The sequence below is a fragment of the Salmo salar genome, chromosome 07 (genome assembly GCF_965601325.2).
Source record: "Salmo salar chromosome 07, fSalSal1, whole genome shotgun sequence".
In the NCBI taxonomy this organism is placed as follows: Eukaryota; Metazoa; Chordata; class Actinopteri; order Salmoniformes; family Salmonidae; genus Salmo; species Salmo salar.
Genome location: NC_138297.1, coordinates 68,598,762 through 68,621,138, shown reverse-complemented (window position 1 = coordinate 68,621,138; position 22,377 = coordinate 68,598,762). Strand labels below are relative to the sequence as shown.

The 22,377-nt window shown below is 42.7% G+C and overlaps 1 protein-coding gene across 1 annotated transcript in view; it reads right to left on the bottom strand.

Annotated features, from left to right (window-relative positions):
• The window catches only part of LOC106595568 (thyrotropin-releasing hormone-degrading ectoenzyme), a 410,422-nt gene that overhangs the window by 89,989 nt on the left and 298,056 nt on the right, over nucleotides 1-22,377 (bottom strand). Inside the window, 1 exon segment of the mRNA XM_082978004.1 lies at nucleotides 20,056-20,243. Coding sequence (XP_082834130.1) covers nucleotides 20,056-20,243 — 188 coding nt within the window.

Genomic DNA, 22,377 nt, shown 5'->3' with positions numbered 1-22,377 from the left:
TAATACCAACATGTAGTTAATCTATTATCAAACCTAGACCTAATACCAACATGTAGAGAAGCAACAATCCTGCATTTCATCCATAGTGAGGATGTTATCATTAGAATGAAGGGCAACCATATTATCCAGTCACAGAGCTGGTGGTGATGACATAGAAATATTGTAAAAAAGAAAAAAAAAAAATTGAAAAAAAATTAAATATGGGTGAATAATTGGGGGGAAACAGTAAATAAAATTACATAACAGTGTTTATGGCGAGGATAGAGAGAAAGTGTTGTGCAAGGCAAACACTTGCACATTTATCTGGGGCAAAGCGTGCTTTTCTCTTGAAGTAACACATTTCCATTACACAGCTGCGTTAGAGGAAGGACTAAGTACTGTGCTCCAGGCCTGTTCATTCCCTCTGATTACTGTATGATTAACCAGGAGGTACAATCCTCTGATTACTGTATGATTAACCAGGAGGAACAATCCTCTGATTACTGTATGATTAACCAGGAGGAACAATCCTCTGATTACTGTATGATTAACCAGGAGGTACAATCCTCTGATTACTGTATGATTAACCAGGAGGAACAATCCTCTGATTACTGTATGATTAACCAGGAGGTACAATCCTCTGATTACTGTATGATTAAGCAGGAGGTACAATCCTCTGATTACTGTATGATTAACCAGGAGGACCAATCCTCTGATTACTGTATGATTAACCAGGAGGAACAATCCTCTGATTACTGTATGATTAACCAGGAGGAACAATCCTCTGATTACTGTATGCGTAACCAGGAGGAACAATCCTCTGAGTACTGTATGATTCCCTAACCAGGAGGAACAATCCTCTGATTACTGTATGATTCCCTAACCAGGAGGAACAATCCTCTGATTACTGTATGATTAACCAGGAGGAACAATCCTCTGATTACTGTATGAGTAACCAGGAGGAACAATCCTCTGATTACTGTATGATTCCCTAACCAGGAGGAACAATCCTCTGATTACTGTATGATTAACCAGGAGGAACAATCCTCTGAGTACTGTATGATTAACCAGGAGGAACAATCCTCTGATTACTGTATGATTAACCAGGAGGAACAATCCTCTGATTACTGTATGATTAACCAGGAGGAGCAATCCTCTGATTACTGTATGATTAACCAGGAGGAACAATCCTCTGATTACTGTATGATTAACCAGGAGGAACAATCCTCTGATTACTGTATGATTAACCAGGAGGAACATTCCTCTGATTACTGTATGATTAACCAGGAGGTACAATCCTCTGATTACTGTATGAGTAACCAGGAGGAACAATCCTCTGATTACTGTATGATTAACCAGGAGGAACAATACTCTGATTACTGTGTAATTAACCAGGAGGAACAATCCTCTGATTACTGTATGATTAAGCAGGAGGAACAATCCTCTGATTACTGTATGATTAACCAGGAGGAACAATCCTCTGATTACTGTATGATTCCCTAACCAGGAGGAGCAATCCTCTGATTACTGTATGATTAACCAGGAGGAACAATCCTCTGATTACTGTATGAGTAACCAGGAGGAACAATCCTCTGATTACTGTATGATTCCCTAACCAGGAGGAACAATCCTCTGATTACTGTATGATTAACCAGGAGGAACAATCCTCTGAGTACTGTATGATTAACCAGGAGGAACAATCCTCTGATTACTGTATGATTAACCAGGAGTACAATCCTCTGATTACTGTATGATTAACCAGGAGGAGCAATCCTCTGATTACTGTATGATTAACCAGGAGGAACAATCCTCTGATTACTGTATGATTAACCAGGAGGAACAATCCTCTGATTACTGTATGATTCCCTAACCAGGAGGAACATTCCTCTGATTACTGTGTGATTAACCAGGAGGTACAATCCTCTGATTACTGTATGAGTAACCAGGAGGAACAATCCTCTGATTACTGTATGATTAACCAGGAGGAACAATCCTCTGATTACTGTGTAATTAACCAGGAGGAACAATCCTCTGATTACTGTATGATTAAGCAGGAGGAACAATCCTCTGATTACTGTATGATTAACCAGGAGGAACAATCCTCTGATTACTGTATGATTCCCTAACCAGGAGGAGCAATCCTCTGATTACTGTATGATTAACCAGGAGGAACAATCCTCTGATTACTGTATGAGTAACCAGGAGGAACAATCCTCTGATTACTGTATGATTCCCTAACCAGGAGGAACAATCCTCTGATTACTGTATGATTAACCAGGAGGAACAATCCTCAAGCAGCTAGCTGAATCGCATAACAGAAAAACATGTGTTCCCAGTGGTGAGTTAAGCTGAGAGGTTTTAGTGGATGCTGAACAGGAACAGCAGTGTGGCAGAGAGAAGAGGAGTCAAGCTTTAGTTAACTGTTGAAGCTGTGACACAAATGACTTTGTAATTGTGGCTCTGTGACAAGATCCAGTTGGAGACTCAGCCTGTACTAAACTACCTCGTTTGACCAAACTGCTATGTAGTTAACTGTGAACCTATTTTGTCTGGTCCGGTCTGGACTGTCCCTCTAGTCTGGTCTGGTCTGTCCCTCTTGCCTCATGAAATACAGTCTGCTGCTTCATTAAATCAATTCAGAATTCTCTTCAGGAAGTGCCTTTGACCGTCTCCGCCTCCTCCCCCTCCTCCCCTCTTAATTCACCCTCGCCTTATCTTACTTTTCAGAACCCCGTTTTTATATCTCTCTCTCTCTCTCTCTCTCTCTCTCTCTCTCTCTCTCTCTCTCTCTCTCTCTCTCTCTCTCTCTCTCTCTCTCTCTCCCTCTCTCTCCCTCTCTCTCCCTATCTCTCTCTCTCTCTCTCTCTCTCTCTCTCTCTAATTGGCGCTGGAGGGATGGCTGCTGTTTTACAGGCTCTGAACCAACTCTTCTGGACACCAGAACAGTGATTACTCACCTCAAACTGTTTCTTTTTTACATGTACCTGAATACAACAGGTGTAGACCTTACAGTGAAATGCTGAATACAACAGGTGTAGACCTTACAGTGAAATGCTGAATACAACAGGTGTAGACCTTACAGTGAAATGCTGAATACAACAGGTGTAGTAGACCTTACAGTGAAATGCTGAATACAACAGGTGTAGTAGACCTTACAGTGAAATGCTGAATACAACAGGTGTAGTAGACCTTACAGTGAAATGCTGAATACAACAGGTGTAGTAGACCTTACAGTGAAATGCTGAATACAACAGGTGTAGTAGACCTTACAGTGACATGCTGAATACAACAGGTGTAGTAGACCTTACAGTGACATGCTGAATACAACAGGTGTAGTAGACCTTACAGTGAAATGCTGAATACAACAGGTGTAGTAGACCTTACAGTGAAATGCTGAATACAACAGGTGTAGTAGACCTTACAGTGAAATGCTGAATTTCTATCTATCTATCTATCTATCTATCTATCTATCTATCTATCTATCTATCTATCTATCTATCTATCTATCTATCTATCTATCTATCTATCTATCTATCTATCTATCTATCTATCTATCTATCTATCTATCTATCTATCTATCTATCTATCTATCTATCTATCTATCTATCTATCTATCTATCTATCTATCTATCTATCTATCTATCTATCTATCTATCTATCTATCTATCTATCTATCTATCTATCTATCTATCTCTCTCTATATATATATATATATATATATATATATATATATATATATATATATATATATATATATATTTGAAGTTGGAAGTTTACATACACTTAGGTTGGAGTCATTAAAACTCATTTTTCAACCACTCCACAAATTTCTTGTTAACAAACTATAGTTTTGGCAAGTCGGTTAGGACATCTACTTTGTGCATGACAAAGTAATTTTTCCAACAATTGTTTACAGACAGATCATTTCACTTATAATTCACTGTATCACAATTCCAGTGGGTCAGAAGTTTACATACACTAAATTGACTGTGCCTTTAATTAAACAGCTTGGAAAATTCTAGAAAATGATATCATGGCTTTAGAAGCTTCTGATAGGCTAATTTACATAATTTGAGTCAATTGGAGGTGTACCTGTGGATGTATTTCAAGGCCTACCTTCAAACTCAGTGCCTCTTTGCTTGACATCATGGGAAAATCTAAAGAAATCTGCCAAGAACTCAGAAAAAAGATTGTAGACCTCCACAAGTCTGGTTCTTCCTTGGGAGAAATTTCCAAACGCCTGAAGGTACCACATTCATCTGTACAAACAATAGTACGCAAGTATAAACACCATGGGACCACGCAGCCGTCATACCGCTCAGGAAGGAGACGCATTCTGTCTCCTAGAGATGTACGTACTTTGGTGTGAAAAGTGCAAATCAATCCCAGAACAACAGCAAAGGACCTTGTGAAGATGCTGCAGGAAACAGGTACAAAAGTATCTATATCCACAGTAAAACGAGTCCTATATCGCCATAACCTGAAAGGCCACTCAGCAAGGAAGAAGCCACTGCTCCAAAACCGCCATAAAAAAGCCAGACTACTGTTTGCAACTGCACATGGGGATAAAGATCGTACTTTTTGGAGAAATGTCCTCTGGTCTGATGAAACAAATATAGAATTGTTTGGCCATAATGACCATCGTAATGTTTGGAGGAAAAAGGGGGATGCTTGCAAGCCGAAGAACACCATCCCAACCATGAAGCACGTGGGTGGCAGCATCATGTTGTGGGGGTGCTTTGCTGCAGGAGGGCCTGGTGCACATCACAAAATAGATGGCATCATGAGCGAGGAAAATTATGTGGATATTTTGAAGCAACATCTCAAGACATCAGTCAGGAAGTTAAAGCTTGGTCGCAAATGGGTCTTCCAAATGGACAATGACCCCAAGCATAATTCCAAAGTTGTGGCAAAATGGCTTAAATACAACAAAGTCAAGGTATTGGAGTGGCCATGACAAAGCCCTGACCTCAATCCAATAGAAAACTTGTGGGCAGAACTGAAAAAGCATGTGCGAGGCCTACAAACCTGACTCAATTACACCAGCTCTGTCAGGAGGAATGGGCCAAAATTCACCCAACTTATTGTGGGAAGCTTGTGGAAGGCTACCCAAAACGTTTGACCCAAGTTAAACAATTTAAAGGCAATGCTACCAAATACAAATTGAGTGTATGTAAACTTCTGATCCACTGGGAATGTGATGAAAGAAATAAAAAGCTGAAATTGTCACGGTTGTCGTATGGATTGGACCAAAACGCAGCGGGAATATGTATACTCATCTTCTTTTTATTTTGAAGAAGGAGAAACAACTAAATACGTAAAAAGAACAAAACGACACAGTCCTGTCAGGTGCAACAAACACTAAACAAGGAACAACTACCCACAAAATCCCATAGAAAAAACAACTAGGAGCAGCTGCTTCCAATTGAAGGTCAACCCAACAAACACCACATACAAATAGACATACTAGAACTAACATAGAAATAAACTAACAAGAACATAACCCAACAAACCCCGAACCACTCTAAACAAACACCCCTCTTAAATAAGAACATAGCCCAACAAACCCTGAAACACTCTAAACAAACACACCCCTGCCACGTCCTGACCAAACTACAATAACAAATAACCCCTTTACTGGTCAGGACGTGACAGAATTAAATCATTCTCTCTACTATTATTCTGACATTTCACATTCTTAAAATAAAGGTGTGATCCTAACTGACCTAAGACAGGGAATATTTACTAGGATTAAATGTCAGGAATTCTGAAAAACTGAGTTTAAATGTTTTTGGCTAAGGTGTATGTAAACTTCCGACTTCAACTGTATATATATATATATATTTCTCTGTCTCACTATCGCCACCCCTCTCAATCTCTCTATCTCTCTCTCTCCTCAGGATCGATGTTCCATCACTATGAGTGGCTGCATCATGTCTCTATCATCACCCCCTAGGTGGGTCCATCGATCTGGCCGGGCGGCCGGAGTCGGTTGAGAGCGCCACTTCACTGGAGGGTCCGACTGGGCCAGATCAGGCTGGTCGAGCGTCCCAAATGGAACTCTATTCCCTTTAAAGTGCACTACTTTTGAGCCCTTCAGAGCCCTATGGGGATTAAGTCGCCATTTGGAACGCATCCTGAGGCATGCTGGGGCAGGGCGAGGTGGGCAGCCTGGCTCTTTTTGGGTCAGGGGTGCAATATGAAGGGTAATGAGGTGTGAGGTTGCTGGAGGGACCAGGGATGACAAGCTCCAGGGGAGGTCCACCACAATCTCTCTCTATCTCTCTCTCGATGTCGCTCTCTCTCTTCCTCTCTCTCTCCCCCTCTCTTTTTCTTTCTCCCTCTCTCTGAGAAGGCTTTATTTCCTTATAGCTTCAGAGACACACTTGAGGCTGAAGCTTGATATAGTCTTTAATCAAACAGTCTGTGTCCAAGTAGCAGCGTAACAGGTCCTCAGAGGTGCAATAACATTTATTGCTAAAATATATTTTCTTTCCTCAAAACACAATAACAAAGGAAACCATACAGCAACACCTGCATGGATACCATAATCCTTTATGTTCAGATTATAAAAGTGTATCGATGGAGTCTATCACACGGGCAGGTAGTTGCACTAGTTCAACTAATATATTCAGAGGATTTTGTTGTTATATTACTTCCCTTTGCGGTTTTCACTTGATGTCCAGTTTTATACAGAATACTTCACCACTACCTTGAGTTATAACAGAATACTTCACCACTACCTTGAGTTATAACATAATACTTCACCACTACCTTGAGTTATAACAGAATACTTCAATACTACCTTGAGTTATAACAGAATACTTAAATACTACCTTGAGTTATAACAGAATACTGCAATACTACCTTGAGTTATAACAGAATACTGCAATACTACCTTGAGTTATAACAGAATACTTCAATACAACCTTCAGTTATAACAGAATACTTCAATACAACCTTGAGTTATAATGGAATACTTCAATACTGTGTGTAACCTTTATTTAACTAGGCAAGTCAGTTAAGAACAAATTCTTATTTACAATGACGGCCAGTGGGTTAACTGCCTTGATCTGGGGCAGAATGACAGATTTTTACCTTGTCAGCTCGGGGATTCGATCCAGCAACCTTTCGGTTACTGGCCCAACTCTCAAACCACTAGGCTATCTGCTGCCCCAATACTACCTTGAGTTAAAACAGAATACTTCAATACTACCTTGAGTTATAGCAGAATACTACTTCCCTGTGGCTCAGTTGGTAGAGCATGGTGTTTGCAATGCCAGCATGGTGTGTGCAATGCCAGGGTTGTGGGTTTGATTCCCACGGGGAGCCAGTACAAAAAATATATATACAAAAAAAATGTATGAAATGTATGCATTCACTACTCTAAGTCGCTCTGGATAAGAGCGTCTGCTAAATGACTAAAATGTAAATGTACTACCTTGAGTTATAACAGAATACTTCACTACTACCTTGAGTTATAGCAGAATACTTCACTACTACCTTGAGTTATAACAGAATACTTCACTACTACCTTGAGTTATAGCAGAATACTTCACTACTACCTTGAGTTATAGCGGAATACTTCAATACTACCTTGAGTTATAGCAGAATACTTCACTACTACCTTGAGTTATAAATTCCCCAGCCTACTCGTAGTCGTAGTGATTATTGAGCTGTGAATTCCATCTCATGCTGAACGTTGATTTCATCTTTCAGGTCCTCTGACTGTACTCGCATCTAACCTGAGGCTGTACCCAAATGGCTCCACCTTCCCTATACGAAAGTATCGTTGCGATTCATTTCTAAGAGCTCAAGTCAATTCTTCATCCATAAAACCCCTATGATGCACTCTGACAATCTCCCAGACTCGTAATCAGAATCCCAGACACAATAAACTAGGCCAGCGTCCCAAATGGCATCCAACGGGCCCTGGTCAAAAGTAGTGCACTATACAGGTAATATGGTGCCATTTGGGTACAGCCTCAGGTTAGTTGTTCTGGAAACACCCGGGGGGGAGTAGAAGGTAATTAGCGGGTGTAATTGCAACGCCCCTATAATAGTCACGGATCACAGTTCTCTGCAGGTGACCAGGAAATTAATTTAGTGCCTTCAACCACTAACTTCATTTAGCAATTTATTTTCTCCATGACTGGTGTCAGGGAGTGGGGATAGTGGCTTAGAGCAGTTTACGTCTGTTTTTGTTGCCATGGGGCGGAGAGAACCTGAGCACTTTTATAGCTAATCTCATGCTATTGTAAATATTTTGCCATGAGGCTGAGAGAAAATCTTACTGTTTTAGAGATAATTCCCTGCTATTCTACACATGTTGCTATTAAACTGAGAGAAAATGTGCAGTTTTATAGCTAATATCATGCTATTGTACACATTTTGCCACGAGGCTGAGAGAAAATGTTGCTGTTTAAAAACTCATTTCCTGTCATAAAAAAAAAAATATATACTAAATATATTTATTAGGGGGGAGGGGGGTAGTTCATGATGAAACCCTCATATTAAACACCAATGGTATTCACAAAGTTGATGGTTTACAGTGCATTCGGAAAGTATTCAGACCCCTTCCCTTTTTCCACATTTTATTATATTACAGCCTTATTCTAAAATGGATTAAATATAAATTTTTTCTCAGCAATCTACACACAATACCCCATCATGACAAAGCAAAAACAGTTTTTATTTATTTTTTGCAAATGTATTACTAATAAAAAACAGAAATACCTTATTTACATAAGTATTCAGACCCTTTGCTATGAGACTTGAAATTGAGCTCAGATGCATCCTGTTTCCATTGATCATCCTTGAGGTTGAAGGAATTGTCCGTAGAGCTCCGAGACAGGAATGTGTCGAGGCACAGATCTGGGGAAGGGCACCAAAAAATGTCTGCAGCATTGAAGGTCCCCAAGAACACAGTGGCATACATAATTTTTAAATGGAAGAAGTTTGGAACCACCAAGACTGGCTGCCCGGCCAAACTGAGCAATCGGAGGAGAATGGCCTAGGTCATGGAGGTGACCAAGAACCCAATGGTCACTCTGACAGAGCTCTAGAATTCCTATGTGGAGATGGGAGAACCTTCCAGAAGGACAACCATCTCTGCAGCACTCCACCAATCAGGCCTTTATGGTAAAGTGGTCTGAAGGAAGCCACTCCTCAGTAAAAGGCACATGACAATCCGTTTGGACGTTGCCAAAAGGCAGCTAAAGACTCTCAGACCATGAGAAACAAGATTCTCTGGTCTGATGAAACCAAGATTGTAGAGCACAAAAAACCTTGGTGTGACCCTGCAAAAACACCCCAATGGTGGAACCAACTTCCCCCAGAAGTTAGGACAGCAGAGTCCCTGCCCATCTTCAGAAAACATCTGAAACCTTACATCTTCAAAGAGTATGTTAAATAATCCCACAGTACCTCCTCCACCCACCCTTTTATGAACTAACACTCAACATCATTTCCCTTTTACTAGCACTGACTTTGCTGAGCTACTTTATTGAGGAAGAATGTACTGACTATGACTGAATGCACTAATTGTAAATTGCTCTGGATAAGAGCGTCTGCTAAATGACTAAAATGTAATGTAAAAAATTGGGTTTTTCAAGAGCAACAAACTTGACTTTTAAAAGAACAGATAGATACTCTATTGTTGGGAAAAAATGAAGGAAAGAAGAATATAAATTGTGGAGTGAGTCAGAAACTCAACCATCATCCACTTGACTTTCAAAGAGAAGATACTACCCTGCTGGCCTGGCGTGCATAGAGCCTGTTCAATGTTTCATGTGTTGTGGAGTAGGGTAGCTATTATTATTTATTTCTGGTAAGTGTGCCTCTAGTCTAGCACGACCAGGAAACACCAAAGGCCTCTACCGTCTGTAGTTTCTCTCTCTCTCTCTCTCTCTCTGCCTCTCTCTGCCTCTCTCTACCTCTCTCTACATCTCTCTCTCCTTCTACTCTCTCTCTCCTCTCTACCTCTCTCTACCTCTCTCCCTCTCTCTCCCTCCCTCTCCCTCTCTCCCTGGCTGGCCTTCCTTTAATCAATAATAGGTGGTCTGGTCAAGATACACTGTTGTTTATCCACCCACAGCCTTATGAATATCCTTCAGGACTGTTGATGCTAGATCAGAATAATCAAAGCACAACTGTAATGTCATGTAAATGGATGCACACCTGTTAGAATGTATGAACGATGCCTGCACCACCTCCAAGCTTGGCTTGAGACTTTACTGAACAGAGTGAAATAGTTTACAAGTATTTAAATCTTCTCTCTCTCTGGCCTCATCACACCAAGTGGAGCATCGGGCCTCATCACACCAAGTGGAGCCTTGGGCCTCATCACACCAAGTGGAGCATCCCACCAAGTGGAGACTCGGGCCTCATCACACCAAGTGGAGCATCAGGCCTCAACACACCAAGTGGAGCATCGGGCCTCATCACACCAAGTGGAGCATCGGGCCTCATCATACCAAGTTGAGCATCACACCAAGTGGAGCATCGGGCCTCATCACACCATGTGGAGCATCGGGCCTCATCATACCAAGTGGAGCATCGGGCCTCATCACACCAAGTGGAGCATCAGGCCTCATCACACCAAGTGGAGCATCGGGCCTCATCATACCAAGTGGAGCATCGGGCCTCATCACACCATGTGGAGCATCGAGCCTATTCACACCAAGTGGAGCATCACACCAAGTGGAGCATCAGGCTTCATCACACCAAATGGAGCATCACACCAAGTGGAGCATCACACCAAGTGGAGCATCACACCAAGTGGAGCATCAGGCCTCATCACACCAAGTGCAGCATCGGGCCTCATCACACCAAGTGCAGCATCGGGCCTCATCACACCAAGTGCAGCATCGGGCCTCATCACACCAAGTGGAGCATCAGGCATCACACCAAGTGGAGCATCACACCAAGTGGAGCATGAGGCCTCATCACATCAAGTGGAGCATCGCACCAAGTGGAGCATGAGGCCTCATCACATCAAGTGGAGCTCGGGCCTCATCACACCAAGTGGAGCATCGGGCCTTAAGCATGTGTATTGATGTCTGAGACTGCCATTATATTAACAACACACCTAGATATGCTGCCATTATATTAACAACACACCTAGATATGCTGCCATTATATTAACAACACACCTAGATATGCTGCCATTATATTAACAACACACCTAGATATGCTGCCATTGTATTAACAACACACCTAGATATGCTGCCATTGTATTAACAACACACCTAGATATGCTGCCATTGTATTAACAACACACCTAGATATGCTGCCATTATATTAACAACACACCTAGATATGCTGCCATTATATTAACAACACACCTAGATATGCTGACATTATATTAACAACACACCTAGATATGCTGCCATTATATTAACAACACACCTAGATATGCTGACATTATATTAACAACACACCTAGATATGCTGCCATTAACAACACACCTAGATATGCTGCCATTAACAACACACCTAGATATGCTGCCATTATATTAACAACACACCTAGATATGCTGCCATTAACAACACACCTAGATATGCTGCCATTATATTAACAACACACCTAGATATGCTGCCAGTACCAACACACCTAGATATGCTGCCATTAACAACAAACCTAGATATCTTGCCATTAACAACACACCTAGATATGCTGCCATTAACAACACACCTAGATATGCTGCCATTAACAACAGACCTAGATATGCTGCCATTAACAACAGACCTAGATATGCAGCCATTGTATTAACAACAGACCTAGATATGCTGCCATTAACAACAGACCTAGATATGCTGCCATTAACAACACACCTAGATATGCTGCCATTAACAACACACCTAGATATGCTGCCATTAACAACACACCTAGATATGCTGCCATTAACAACAGACCTAGATATGCTGCCATTAACAACACACCTAGACATGCTGCCGGTCTTCCTACCATATGGAGAGTGATGGATATACCCTTCCTGCATACCTTGACGTAATTTCATATAACAGAATTTCACAAATTGCTGGGGTTACAACTCTACTACTGCGACGTCCACTTCCCCCCCAGTGTTCACCCCCACTTCACCCCCAGTGTTCACCCCCATTTCACCCCCAGTGTTCACCCCCACTTCACCCCCACCTCACCCCCAGTGTTCACCCCCACTTCACCCCCAGTGTTCACCCCCACTTCACCCCCAGTGTTCACCCCCATTTCACCCCCAGTGTTCACCCCCACTTCACCCCCAGTGTTCACCCCTACTCCGGCCCCAGTGTTCACCCCCACTTCACCCCCACTTCACCCCCAGTGTTCACCCCCACTTCACCCACAGTGTTCACCCCCAGTGTTCACCCCCACTTCACCCCCAGTGTTCACCCCCACTTCACCCCCAGTGTGCACCCCCACTTCACCCACAGTGTTCACCCCCAGTGTTCACCCCCACTTCACCCCCAGTGTTTACCCCCACTTCACCCGCAGTTTTCATTTATGGATCAAAGAAGACAGTTTATCAAATCAAATCACATTTTATTTGTCACATGCGCCGAATACAACAGGTGTAGACCTTACCGTGAAATGCTTAGTTACAAGCCCTTAACCAACAACGCTGTTCAAGAAATAGAGTTAAGAAAATATTTACTAAATAAATTAAAACATTTAATAAAAAGTAACACAATAAAATTACATAAAAATAACAAGGCTTCTTAATAAGACTATTTGCATTGACACCCCCCCCCCCACACGTACTGTACATATTACCTCAATGAACTATTTTAATGTTGCTCTTTCATTATTTGTTATTTTTCAATTTCTTCTTTTTGAATTAATTATTTTTTACTTCAGTTTATTTTAGTAAATACTTTCTCAACAGTTTTTGTTCTTAAAACTGCATTGTTGGTTAAGGGTTTGTAAGTAAGCATTTCACTGTAAGGTCTACACCTGTTGTATTCAGCATTTCACTGTAAGGTCTACTACACCTGTTGTATTCAGCATTTCACTGTAAGGTCTACTACACCTGTTGTATTCAGCATTTCACTGTAAGGTCTACTACACCTGTTGTATTCAGCATTTCACTGTAAGGTCTACTACACCTGTTGTATTCAGCATTTCACTGTAAGGTCTACTACACCTGTTGTATTCAGCATTTCACTGTAAGGTCTACTACACCTGTTGTATTCAGCATTTCACTGTAAGGTCTACTACACCTGTTGTATTCAGCATTTCACTGTAAGGTCTACTACACCTGTTGTATTCAGCATTTCACTGTAAGGTCTACTACACCTGTTGTATTCAGCATTTCACTGTAAGGTCTACTACACCTGTTGTATTCAGCATTTCACTGTAAGGTCTACTACACCTGTTGTATTCAGCATTTCACTGTAAGGTCTACACCTGTTGTATTCAGCATTTCACTGTGAGGTCTACTACACCTGTTGTATTCAGCATTTCACTGTGAGGTCTACTACACCTGTTGTATTCAGCATTTCACTGTAAGGTCTACTACACCTGTTGTATTCAGCATTTCACTGTAAGGTCTACTACACCTGTTGTATTCAGCATTTCACTGTAAGGTCTACTACACCTGTTGTATTCAGCATTTCACTGTAAGGTCTACTACACCTGTTGTATTCAGCATTTCACTGTAAGGTCTACTACACCTGTTGTATTCAGCATTTCACTGTAAGGTCTACTACACCTGTTGTATTCAGCATTTCACTGTGAGGTCTACTACACCTGTTGTATTCAGCATTTCACTGTAAGGTCTACTACACCTGTTGTATTCAGCATTTCACTGTAAGGTCTACTACACCTGTTGTATTCAGCATTTCACTGTGAGGTCTACTACACCTGTTGTATTCAGCATTTCACTGTAAGGTCTACTACACCTGTTGTATTCAGCATTTCACTGTGAGGTCTACTACACCTGTTGTATTCAGCATTTCACTGTGAGGTCTACTACACCTGTTGTATTCAGCATTTCACTGTAAGGTCTACTACACCTGTTGTATTCAGCATTTCACTGTAAGGTCTACTACACCTGTTGTATTCAGCATTTCACTGTGAGGTCTACTACACCTGTTGTATTCAGGTACATGTAAAAAAGAAACAGTTTGAGGTGAGTAATCACTGTTCTGGTGTCCAGAAGAGTTGGTTCAGAGCCTGTAAAACAGCAGCCATCCCTCCAGCGCCAATTAGAGAGAGAGAGAGAGAGAGAGAGAGAGAGAGAGAGAGAGGGAGAGAGAGAGAGAGAGAGAGAGAGAGAGAGAGAAAAAGAAAAGAAAAGAAAGGGAGAGAGGAAAGAGGGAGAGGTATGAGGGAGAGAGGAAAGAGGGAGAGGTATGAGGGAGAGAGGAAAGAGGGAGAGGTATGAGGGAGAGAGGAAAGAGGGAGAGGTATGAGGGAGAGAGGAAAGAGGGAGAGGTATGAGGGAGAGAGGAAAGAGGGAGAGGTATGAGGGAGAGAGGAAAGAGGGAGAGGTATGAGGGAGAGAGGAAAGAGGGAGAGGTGTGAGGAGAGAGGAAAGAGGGAGAGGTGTGAGGGAGAGAGGAAAGAGGGAGAGGTGTGAGGGAGAGAGGAAAGAGGGAGAGGTGTGAGGAGAGAGGAAAGAGGGAGAGGTATGAGGGAGAGAGGAAAGAGGGAGAGGTATGAGGGAGAGAGGAAAGAGGGAGAGGTGTGAGGAGAGAGGAAAGAGGGAGAGGAGAAAGGGAGAGAGGAAAGAGGGAGAGGAGAAAGGGAGAGAGGTGTGAGGGAGAGGTGTGAGGCAGTCTGCTAGTTTACCTATTGATTCCTTAAAAGCCTTTTCTCATTATTGCCCAGTGCAGGCCAAGGTGGCCAGCTGTGATGGGCTGGGGGAATTTAAAGGGTTAATGGTGTTTACCAGTTTTAAATGAGAGAGCTGGGGTGTTTGAGTCACCACTAGCAGTCCTGTTTGTTGTTTCTTTCTCCAGTAAGCTTTCAGAAGAAGCACGCTAAGACCGAAAAAACAAGTCTAGCAACGGCAGGTGAGGACGGGAGATAAAGGTTGCCATTGACAACCGAGAGGGGGTTTACGTGCCCTGTCAGTACAGTACGTGCCCTGCAGAAGAGCATTTTAGAAATATTATGGAGGCCTCCATTGGACAGGCTACATTAACTACAGCCTTCAGTGGTGTGAAGTTTTCCCCTACATTATCTAAAGCCTTCAGTGGTGTGAATTTTCCCCTACATTATCTACAGCCTTCAGTGGTGTGAATTTTCCCCTACATTATCTACAGCCTTCAGTGGTGTGAATTTTCCCCTACATTATCTACAGCCTTCAGTGGTGTGAAGTTTTCCCCTACATTATCTACAGCCTTCAGTGGTGTGAAGTTTTCCCCTACATTATCTACAGCCTTCAGTGGTGTGAATTTTCCCCTACATTATCTACAGCCTTCAGTGGTGTGAATTTTCCCCGATTATCCTTTTCCCCTTCCTCCCTGTCTTAGGATGCAGAGACGATGTCCCTTGCCTCTCCTCTCCTCGCTTATCCCTCTCCTCGCCTCGCTAGCGGCCTTGCCGGCCCGAATCAGAGGAACACGAGGGAGGGAAACCAGATTGGTTCAGAATGAATTATTAACGTCACCTTCATGGAAGATTAAACTAATCCATCCACATGTTGCCAGGACTTCTCCTGAACACTACTGCTACTGAACACAGCTCTACCCTCTGAACACAGCTCTATCCTTCTGAACACAGCTCTATCCCTCTGAACACAGCTCTACCCTCTGAGCACAGCTCTACCCTCTGAACACAGCTCTACCCTTCTGAACACAGCTCTACCCTTCTGAGCACAGCTCTACCCTCTGAGCACAGCTCTACCCTCTGAACACAGCTCTATCCTTCTGAACACAGCTCTACCCTCTGAACACAGCTCTACCCTCTGAACACAGCTCTACCCTTCTGAACACAGCTCTACCCTCTGAACACAGCTCTACCCTCTGAGCACAGCTCTACCCTCTGAACACGGCTCTACCCTCTGAGCACAGCTCTACCCTCTGAGCACAGCTCTACCCTCTGAACACAGCTCTACCCTTCTGAACACAGCTCTACCCTTCTGAACACAGCTCTACCCTTCTGAACACAGCTCTACCCTTCTGAACACAGCTCTACCCTTCTGAGATCACAGCTCTACCCTTCTGAGCACAGCTCTACCCTTCTGAACACAGCTCTACCCTTCTGAACACAGCTCTACCCTTCTGAACACAGCTCTACCCTTCTGAACACAGCTCTACCCTTCTGAACACAGCTCTACCCTTCTGAACACAGCTCTACCCTTCTGAGCACAGCTCTACCCTTCTGAACACAGCTCTACCCTTCTGAACACAGCTCTACCCTTCTGAGCACAGCTCTACCCTCTGAGCACAGCTCTACCCTTCTGAACACAGCTCTACCCTTCTGAACACAGCTCTACCCTTCTGAACACAGCTCTACCCTTCTGAATACAGCTCTACCCTTCTGAACACAGCTCTACCCTTCTGAACACAGCTCTACTCTTCTGAACACAGCTCTACCCTAATGAATACAGCTCTATCCTTCTGAACACAGCTCTACCCTTCTGAACACAGCTCTGTCCTTCTGAGCACAGCTCTATCCTTCTGAACACAGCTCTACCCTTCTGAGCACAGCTCTACCCTTCTGAACACAGCTCTACCCTTCTGAGCACAGCTCTACCCTTCTGAACACAGCTCTACCCTTCTGAACACAGCTCTACCCTTCTGAACACAGCTCTACCCTTCTGAACATAGCTCTACTCTTCTGAACACAGCTCTACCCTAATGAATACAGCTTTACCCTTCTGAACACAGCTCTACTCTTCTGAACACAGCTCGACCCTAATGAATACAGCTCTATCCTTCTGAACACAGCTCTACCCTTCTGAACACAGCTCTAGCCTTCTGAGCACAGCTCTATCCTTCTGAACACAGCTCTACCCTTCTGAACACAGCTCTAGCCTTCTGAGCACAGCTCTACCCTTCTGAACACAGCTCTACCCTTCTGAACACAGCTCTACCCTTCTGAACACAGCTCTACCCTTCTGAACACAGCTCTACCCTTCTGAACACAGCTCTACCCTTCTGAGCACAGCTCTACCCTTCTGAACACAGCTCTACCCTTCTGAACACAACTCTACCCTCTGAGCACAGCTCTACCCTTCTGAACACAGCTCTACCCTTCTGAACACAGCTCTACCCTTTTACATTTACATTTTAGTCATTTTAGCAGACGCTCTTATCCAGAGCGACTTACAGTAGTGAATGCATACATTTCAAACAATTTCATACATTTTTTTCTGTGCTGGCCCCCCGTGGGAATCGAACCCACAACCCTGGTGTTGCAAACACCATGCTCTACCAACTGAGCTACATGGAAGGCTGAACACAGCTCAACCCTTCTGAATACAGCTCTACCCTTCTGAACACAGCTCTACCCTTCTGAACACAGCTCTACTCTTCTGAACACAGCTCTACCCTAATGAATACAGCTCTATCCTTCTGAACACAGCTCTACCCTTCTGAACACAGCTCTGTCCTTCTGAGCACAGCTCTATCCTTCTGAACACAGCTCTACCCTTCTGAGCACAGCTCTACCCTTCTGAGCACAGCTCTACCCTTCTGAACACAGCTCTACCCTTCTGAGCACAGCTCTACCCTTCTGAACACAGCTCTACCCTTCTGAACACAGCTCTACACTTCTGAACACAGCTCTACCCTTCTGAACACAGCTCTACTCTTCTGAACACAGCTCTACCCTAATGAATACAGCTCTATCCTTCTGAACACAGCTCTACCCTTCTGAACACAGCTCTAGCCTTCTGAGCACAGCTCTATCCTTCTGAACACAGCTCTACCCTTCTGAACACAGCTCTAGCCTTCTGAGCACAGCTCTACTCTTCTGAACACAGCTCTACCCTTCTGAACACAGCTCTACTCTTCTGAACACAGCTCTACCCTAATGAATACAGCTTTACCCTTCTGAACACAGCTCTACCCTTCTGAGCACAGCTCTACCCTAATGAATACAGCTCTACCCTTCTGAACACAGCTCTGCATAAGCGAGAGAGAGAGATATAAGATTGGGTTTTATTAGTCACATGCACAGGGACCCAGATGTAGTTGCAGGGTACAGTGAAATTCTTCAGCTGCGAGCTCCGACATTGCAGGTGTGAATAAAACATGCAAATGAAACAATACAAACTTTAACAATAGTATATACATATTTACAACAAAAGAGAAAGAGAGAGAGAGATCATCTGGGCGAGAACAGTTTAGTAATACAGTAGACCTGATCGGCAGCTGTCTGTTACCTCCACTGTGTGGACAGGAGAAGACTAGTTGTCTGTTACCTCCACTGTGTGGACAGGAGAAGACTAGCTGTCTGTTACCTCCACTGTGTGGACAGGAGAAGACTAGCTGTCTGTTACCTCCACTGTGTGGACAGGAGAAGACTAGCTGTCTGTTACCTCCACTGTGTGGACAGGAGAGGACTAGTTGTCTGTTACCTCCACTGTGTGGACAGGAGAAAACTAGCTGTCTGTTACCTCCACTGTGTGGACAGGAGAAGACTAGTTGTCTGTTACCTCCACTGTGTGGACAGGAGAAGACTAGTTGTCCGTTACCTCCACTGTGTGGACAGGAGAAGACTAACTGTCTGTTACCTCCACTGTGTGGACAGGAGAAGACTAGTTGTCTGTTACCTCCACTGTGTGGACAGGAGAAGACTAGTTGTCTGTTACCTCCACTGTGTGGACAGGAGAAGACTAGCTGTCTGTTACCTCCACTGTGTGGACAGGAGAAGACTAGTTGTCTGTTACCTCCACTGTGTGGACAGGAGAAGACTAGTTGTCTGTTACCTCCACTGTGTGGACAGGAGAAGACTAGTTGTCTGTTACCTCCACTGTGTGGACAGGAGAAGACTAGTTGTCTGTTACCTCCACTGTGTGGACAGGAGAAGACTAGCTGTCTGTTCCCTCCACTGTGTGGACAGGATAAGACTAGTTGTCTGTTACCTCCACTGTGTGGACAGGAGAAGACTAGTTGTCTGTTACCTCCACTGTGTGGAAAGGAGAAGACTAACTGTCTGTTACCTCCACTGTGTGGACAGGAGAAGACTAGCTGTCTGTTACCTCCACTGTGTGGACAGGAGAAGACTAGCTGTCTGTTACCTCCACTGTGTGGACAGGAGAAGACTAGTTGTCTGTTACCTCCACTGTGTGGACAGGAGAAGACTAGTTGTCTGTTACCTCCACTGTGTGGAAAGGAGAAGACTAGTTGTCTGTTACCTCCACTGTGTGGACAGGAGAAGACTAGTTGTCTGTTACCTCCACTGTGTGGCCAGGAGAAGACTAGTTGTCTGTTACCCTCCACTGTGTGGACAGGAGAAGACTAGTTGTCTGTTACCTCCACTGTGTGGCCAGGAGAAGACTAGTTGTCTGTTACCTCCACTGTGTGGACAGGAGAAGACTAGTTGTCTGTTACCTCCACTGTGTGGACAGGAGAAGACTAGTTGTCTGTTACCTCCACTGTGTGGACAGGAGAAGACTAGCTGTCTGTTACCTCCACTGTGTGGACAGGAGAAGACTTGTTGTCTGTTACCTCCACTGTGTGGACAGGAGAAGACTAGCTGTCTGTTACCTCCACTGTGTGGACAGGAGAAGACTAGTTGTCTGTTACCTCCACTGTGTGGACAGGAGAAGACTAGTTGTCTGTTACCTCCACTGTGTGGACAGGAGAAGACTAGCTGTCTGTTACCTCCACTGTGTGGACAGGAGAAGACTAGCTGTCTGTTACCTCCACTGTGTGGACAGGAGAAGACTAGCTGTCTGTTATCTGCACTGTGTGGACAGGAGAAGACTAGCTGTCTGTTACCTCCACTGTGTGGACAGGAGAAGACTAGTTTCTTCATACATGGTATTAGCTTCTCGCTTTGCACTCTTTGTTGTTGTGGAAGTGAGACCAATAAAATAATAATAATAATAACAATAATAATATAAAGAAGGGTTAAAAACCCAAATAAAAAAGTCTGCAGTCCTCAGCTGACAGTACCTACCTTCTGTTGAAAAGGTCAGGGTCTCTGATCTTGGCGTCCCTGTCGTAGACAAAGTGTTCCTGTGTGATGGTGACGCTGTGGTCCAGACTGTAGTTCTTACTGATGGTCACAACAGGATAACCCATCTGGAGGGTCCAGCAGTCCATCACCTCCTTAATGTTGATGTCCTTCCCTTCCTTCTGCATGGCCTGGGGGGATATGAGGAATCAATTAACCAATTAACCATTTAATCAGTCAGACATTGGTCTGTCGGTCAAATCAAATCAAATGTTATTGGTCACTTACACATATCTTACAGATATCCAGATAATGCTTGTGTTTCTAGCTCCAACAGTGCAGTAATACATAATGCTTGTGTTTCTAGCTCCAAAAGTACAATAATACCTAATGCTTGTGTTTCTAGCTCCAACAGTACAGTAATACCTAATGCTTGTGTTTCTAGCTCCAACAGTACAGTAATATATAATGCTTGTGTTTATAGCTCCAACAGTGCAGTAATACATAATGCTTGTGTTTCTAGCTCCAAAAGTACAATAATACCTAATGCTTGTGTTTCTAGCTCCAACAGTACAGTAATATATAATGCTTGTGTTTATAGCTCCAACAGTACAGTAATATATAATGCTTGTGTTTCTAGCTCCAACAGTACAGTAATATATAATGCTTGTGTTTATAGCTCCAACAGTACTGTAATATATAATGCTTGTGTTTATAGCTCCAACAGTACAGTAATACCTAATGCTTGTGTTTATAGCTCCAACAGTACAGTAATACATAAAGCTTGTGTTTATAGCTCCAACAGTACAGTAATACATAATGCTTGTGTTTCTAGCTCCAACAGTACAGTAATATCTAATGCTTGTGTTTATAGCTCCAACAGTACAGTAATATATAATGCTTGTCTTTCTAGCTCCAACAGTACAGTAATATATAATGCTTGTGTTTATAGCTCCAACAGTACAGTAATACCTAATGCTTGTGTTTATAGCTCCAACAGCAAAGTAATATATAATGCTTGTGTTTATAGCTCCAACCGTACAGTAATACCTAATGCTTGTGTTTATAGCTCCAACAGTACAGTAATACCTAATGCTTATGTTTATAGCTCCAACAGTACAGTAATATATAATGCTTGTGTTTCTAGCTCCAACAGTACAGTAATACCTAATGCTTGTGTTTCTAGCTCCAACAGTACAGTAACATATAATGCTTGTGTTTCTAGCTCCAACAGTACAGTAATACATAATGCTTGTGTTTCTAGCTCCAACAGTACAGTAATATATAATGCTTGTGTTTACAGCTCCAACAGTACAGTAATACCTAATGCTTGTGTTTATAGCTCCAACAGTACAGTAAAACCTAATGCTTGTGTTTATAGCTCCAACAGTACAGTAATACCTAATGCTTATGTTTATAGCTCCAACAGTACAGTAATACCTAATGCTTGTGTTTCTAGCTCCAACAGTATAGTAATATATAATGCTTGTGTTTATAGCTCCAACAGTACAGTAATATATAATGCTTGTGTTTCTAGCTCCAACAGTACAGTAATATATAATGCTAGTGTTTATAGCTCCAACAGTACAGTAATATATAATGCTTGTGTTTATAGCTCCAACAGTACAGTAATATATAATGCTTGTGTTTCTAGCTCCAACAGTACAGTAATATATAATGCTTGTGTTTATAGCTCCAACAGTACAGTAATATATAATGCTTGTGTTTCTAGCTCCAACAGTACAGTAATATATAATGCTTGTGTTTATAGCTCCAACAGTACAGTAATATATAATGCTTGTGTTTCTAGCTCCAACAGTACAGTAATACATAATGCTTGTGTTTATAGCTCCAACAGTACAGTAATACATAATGCTTGTGTTTATAGCTCCAACAGTACAGTAATACCTAATGCTTGTGTTTATAGCTCCAACAGTACAATAATACCTAATGCTTGTGTTTATAGCTCCAACAGTACAGTAATACCTAATGCTTCTGTTTATAGCTCCAAAAGTACAATAATACCTAATGCTTGTGTTTATAGCTCCAACAGTACAGTAATATATAATGCTTGTGTTTTTAGCTCCAACAGTACAGTAATACATAGCTAAGAAATATCCGAACGAGCCAAAGTCACTGGACAAAAATATAAACGTAACATGCAACAATTTCAAAGAATTTACTGAGCTACTGCTCATATAAGAAAATCAGTCAATTGAAATAAATTCATTAGACCATAATCTGTGGATTTCAGATGACTGGAAAGTATTCAAACCCCCTTGACTTTTTCCACATTTTGTTACGTTACAGCCTTATCCTAAAATG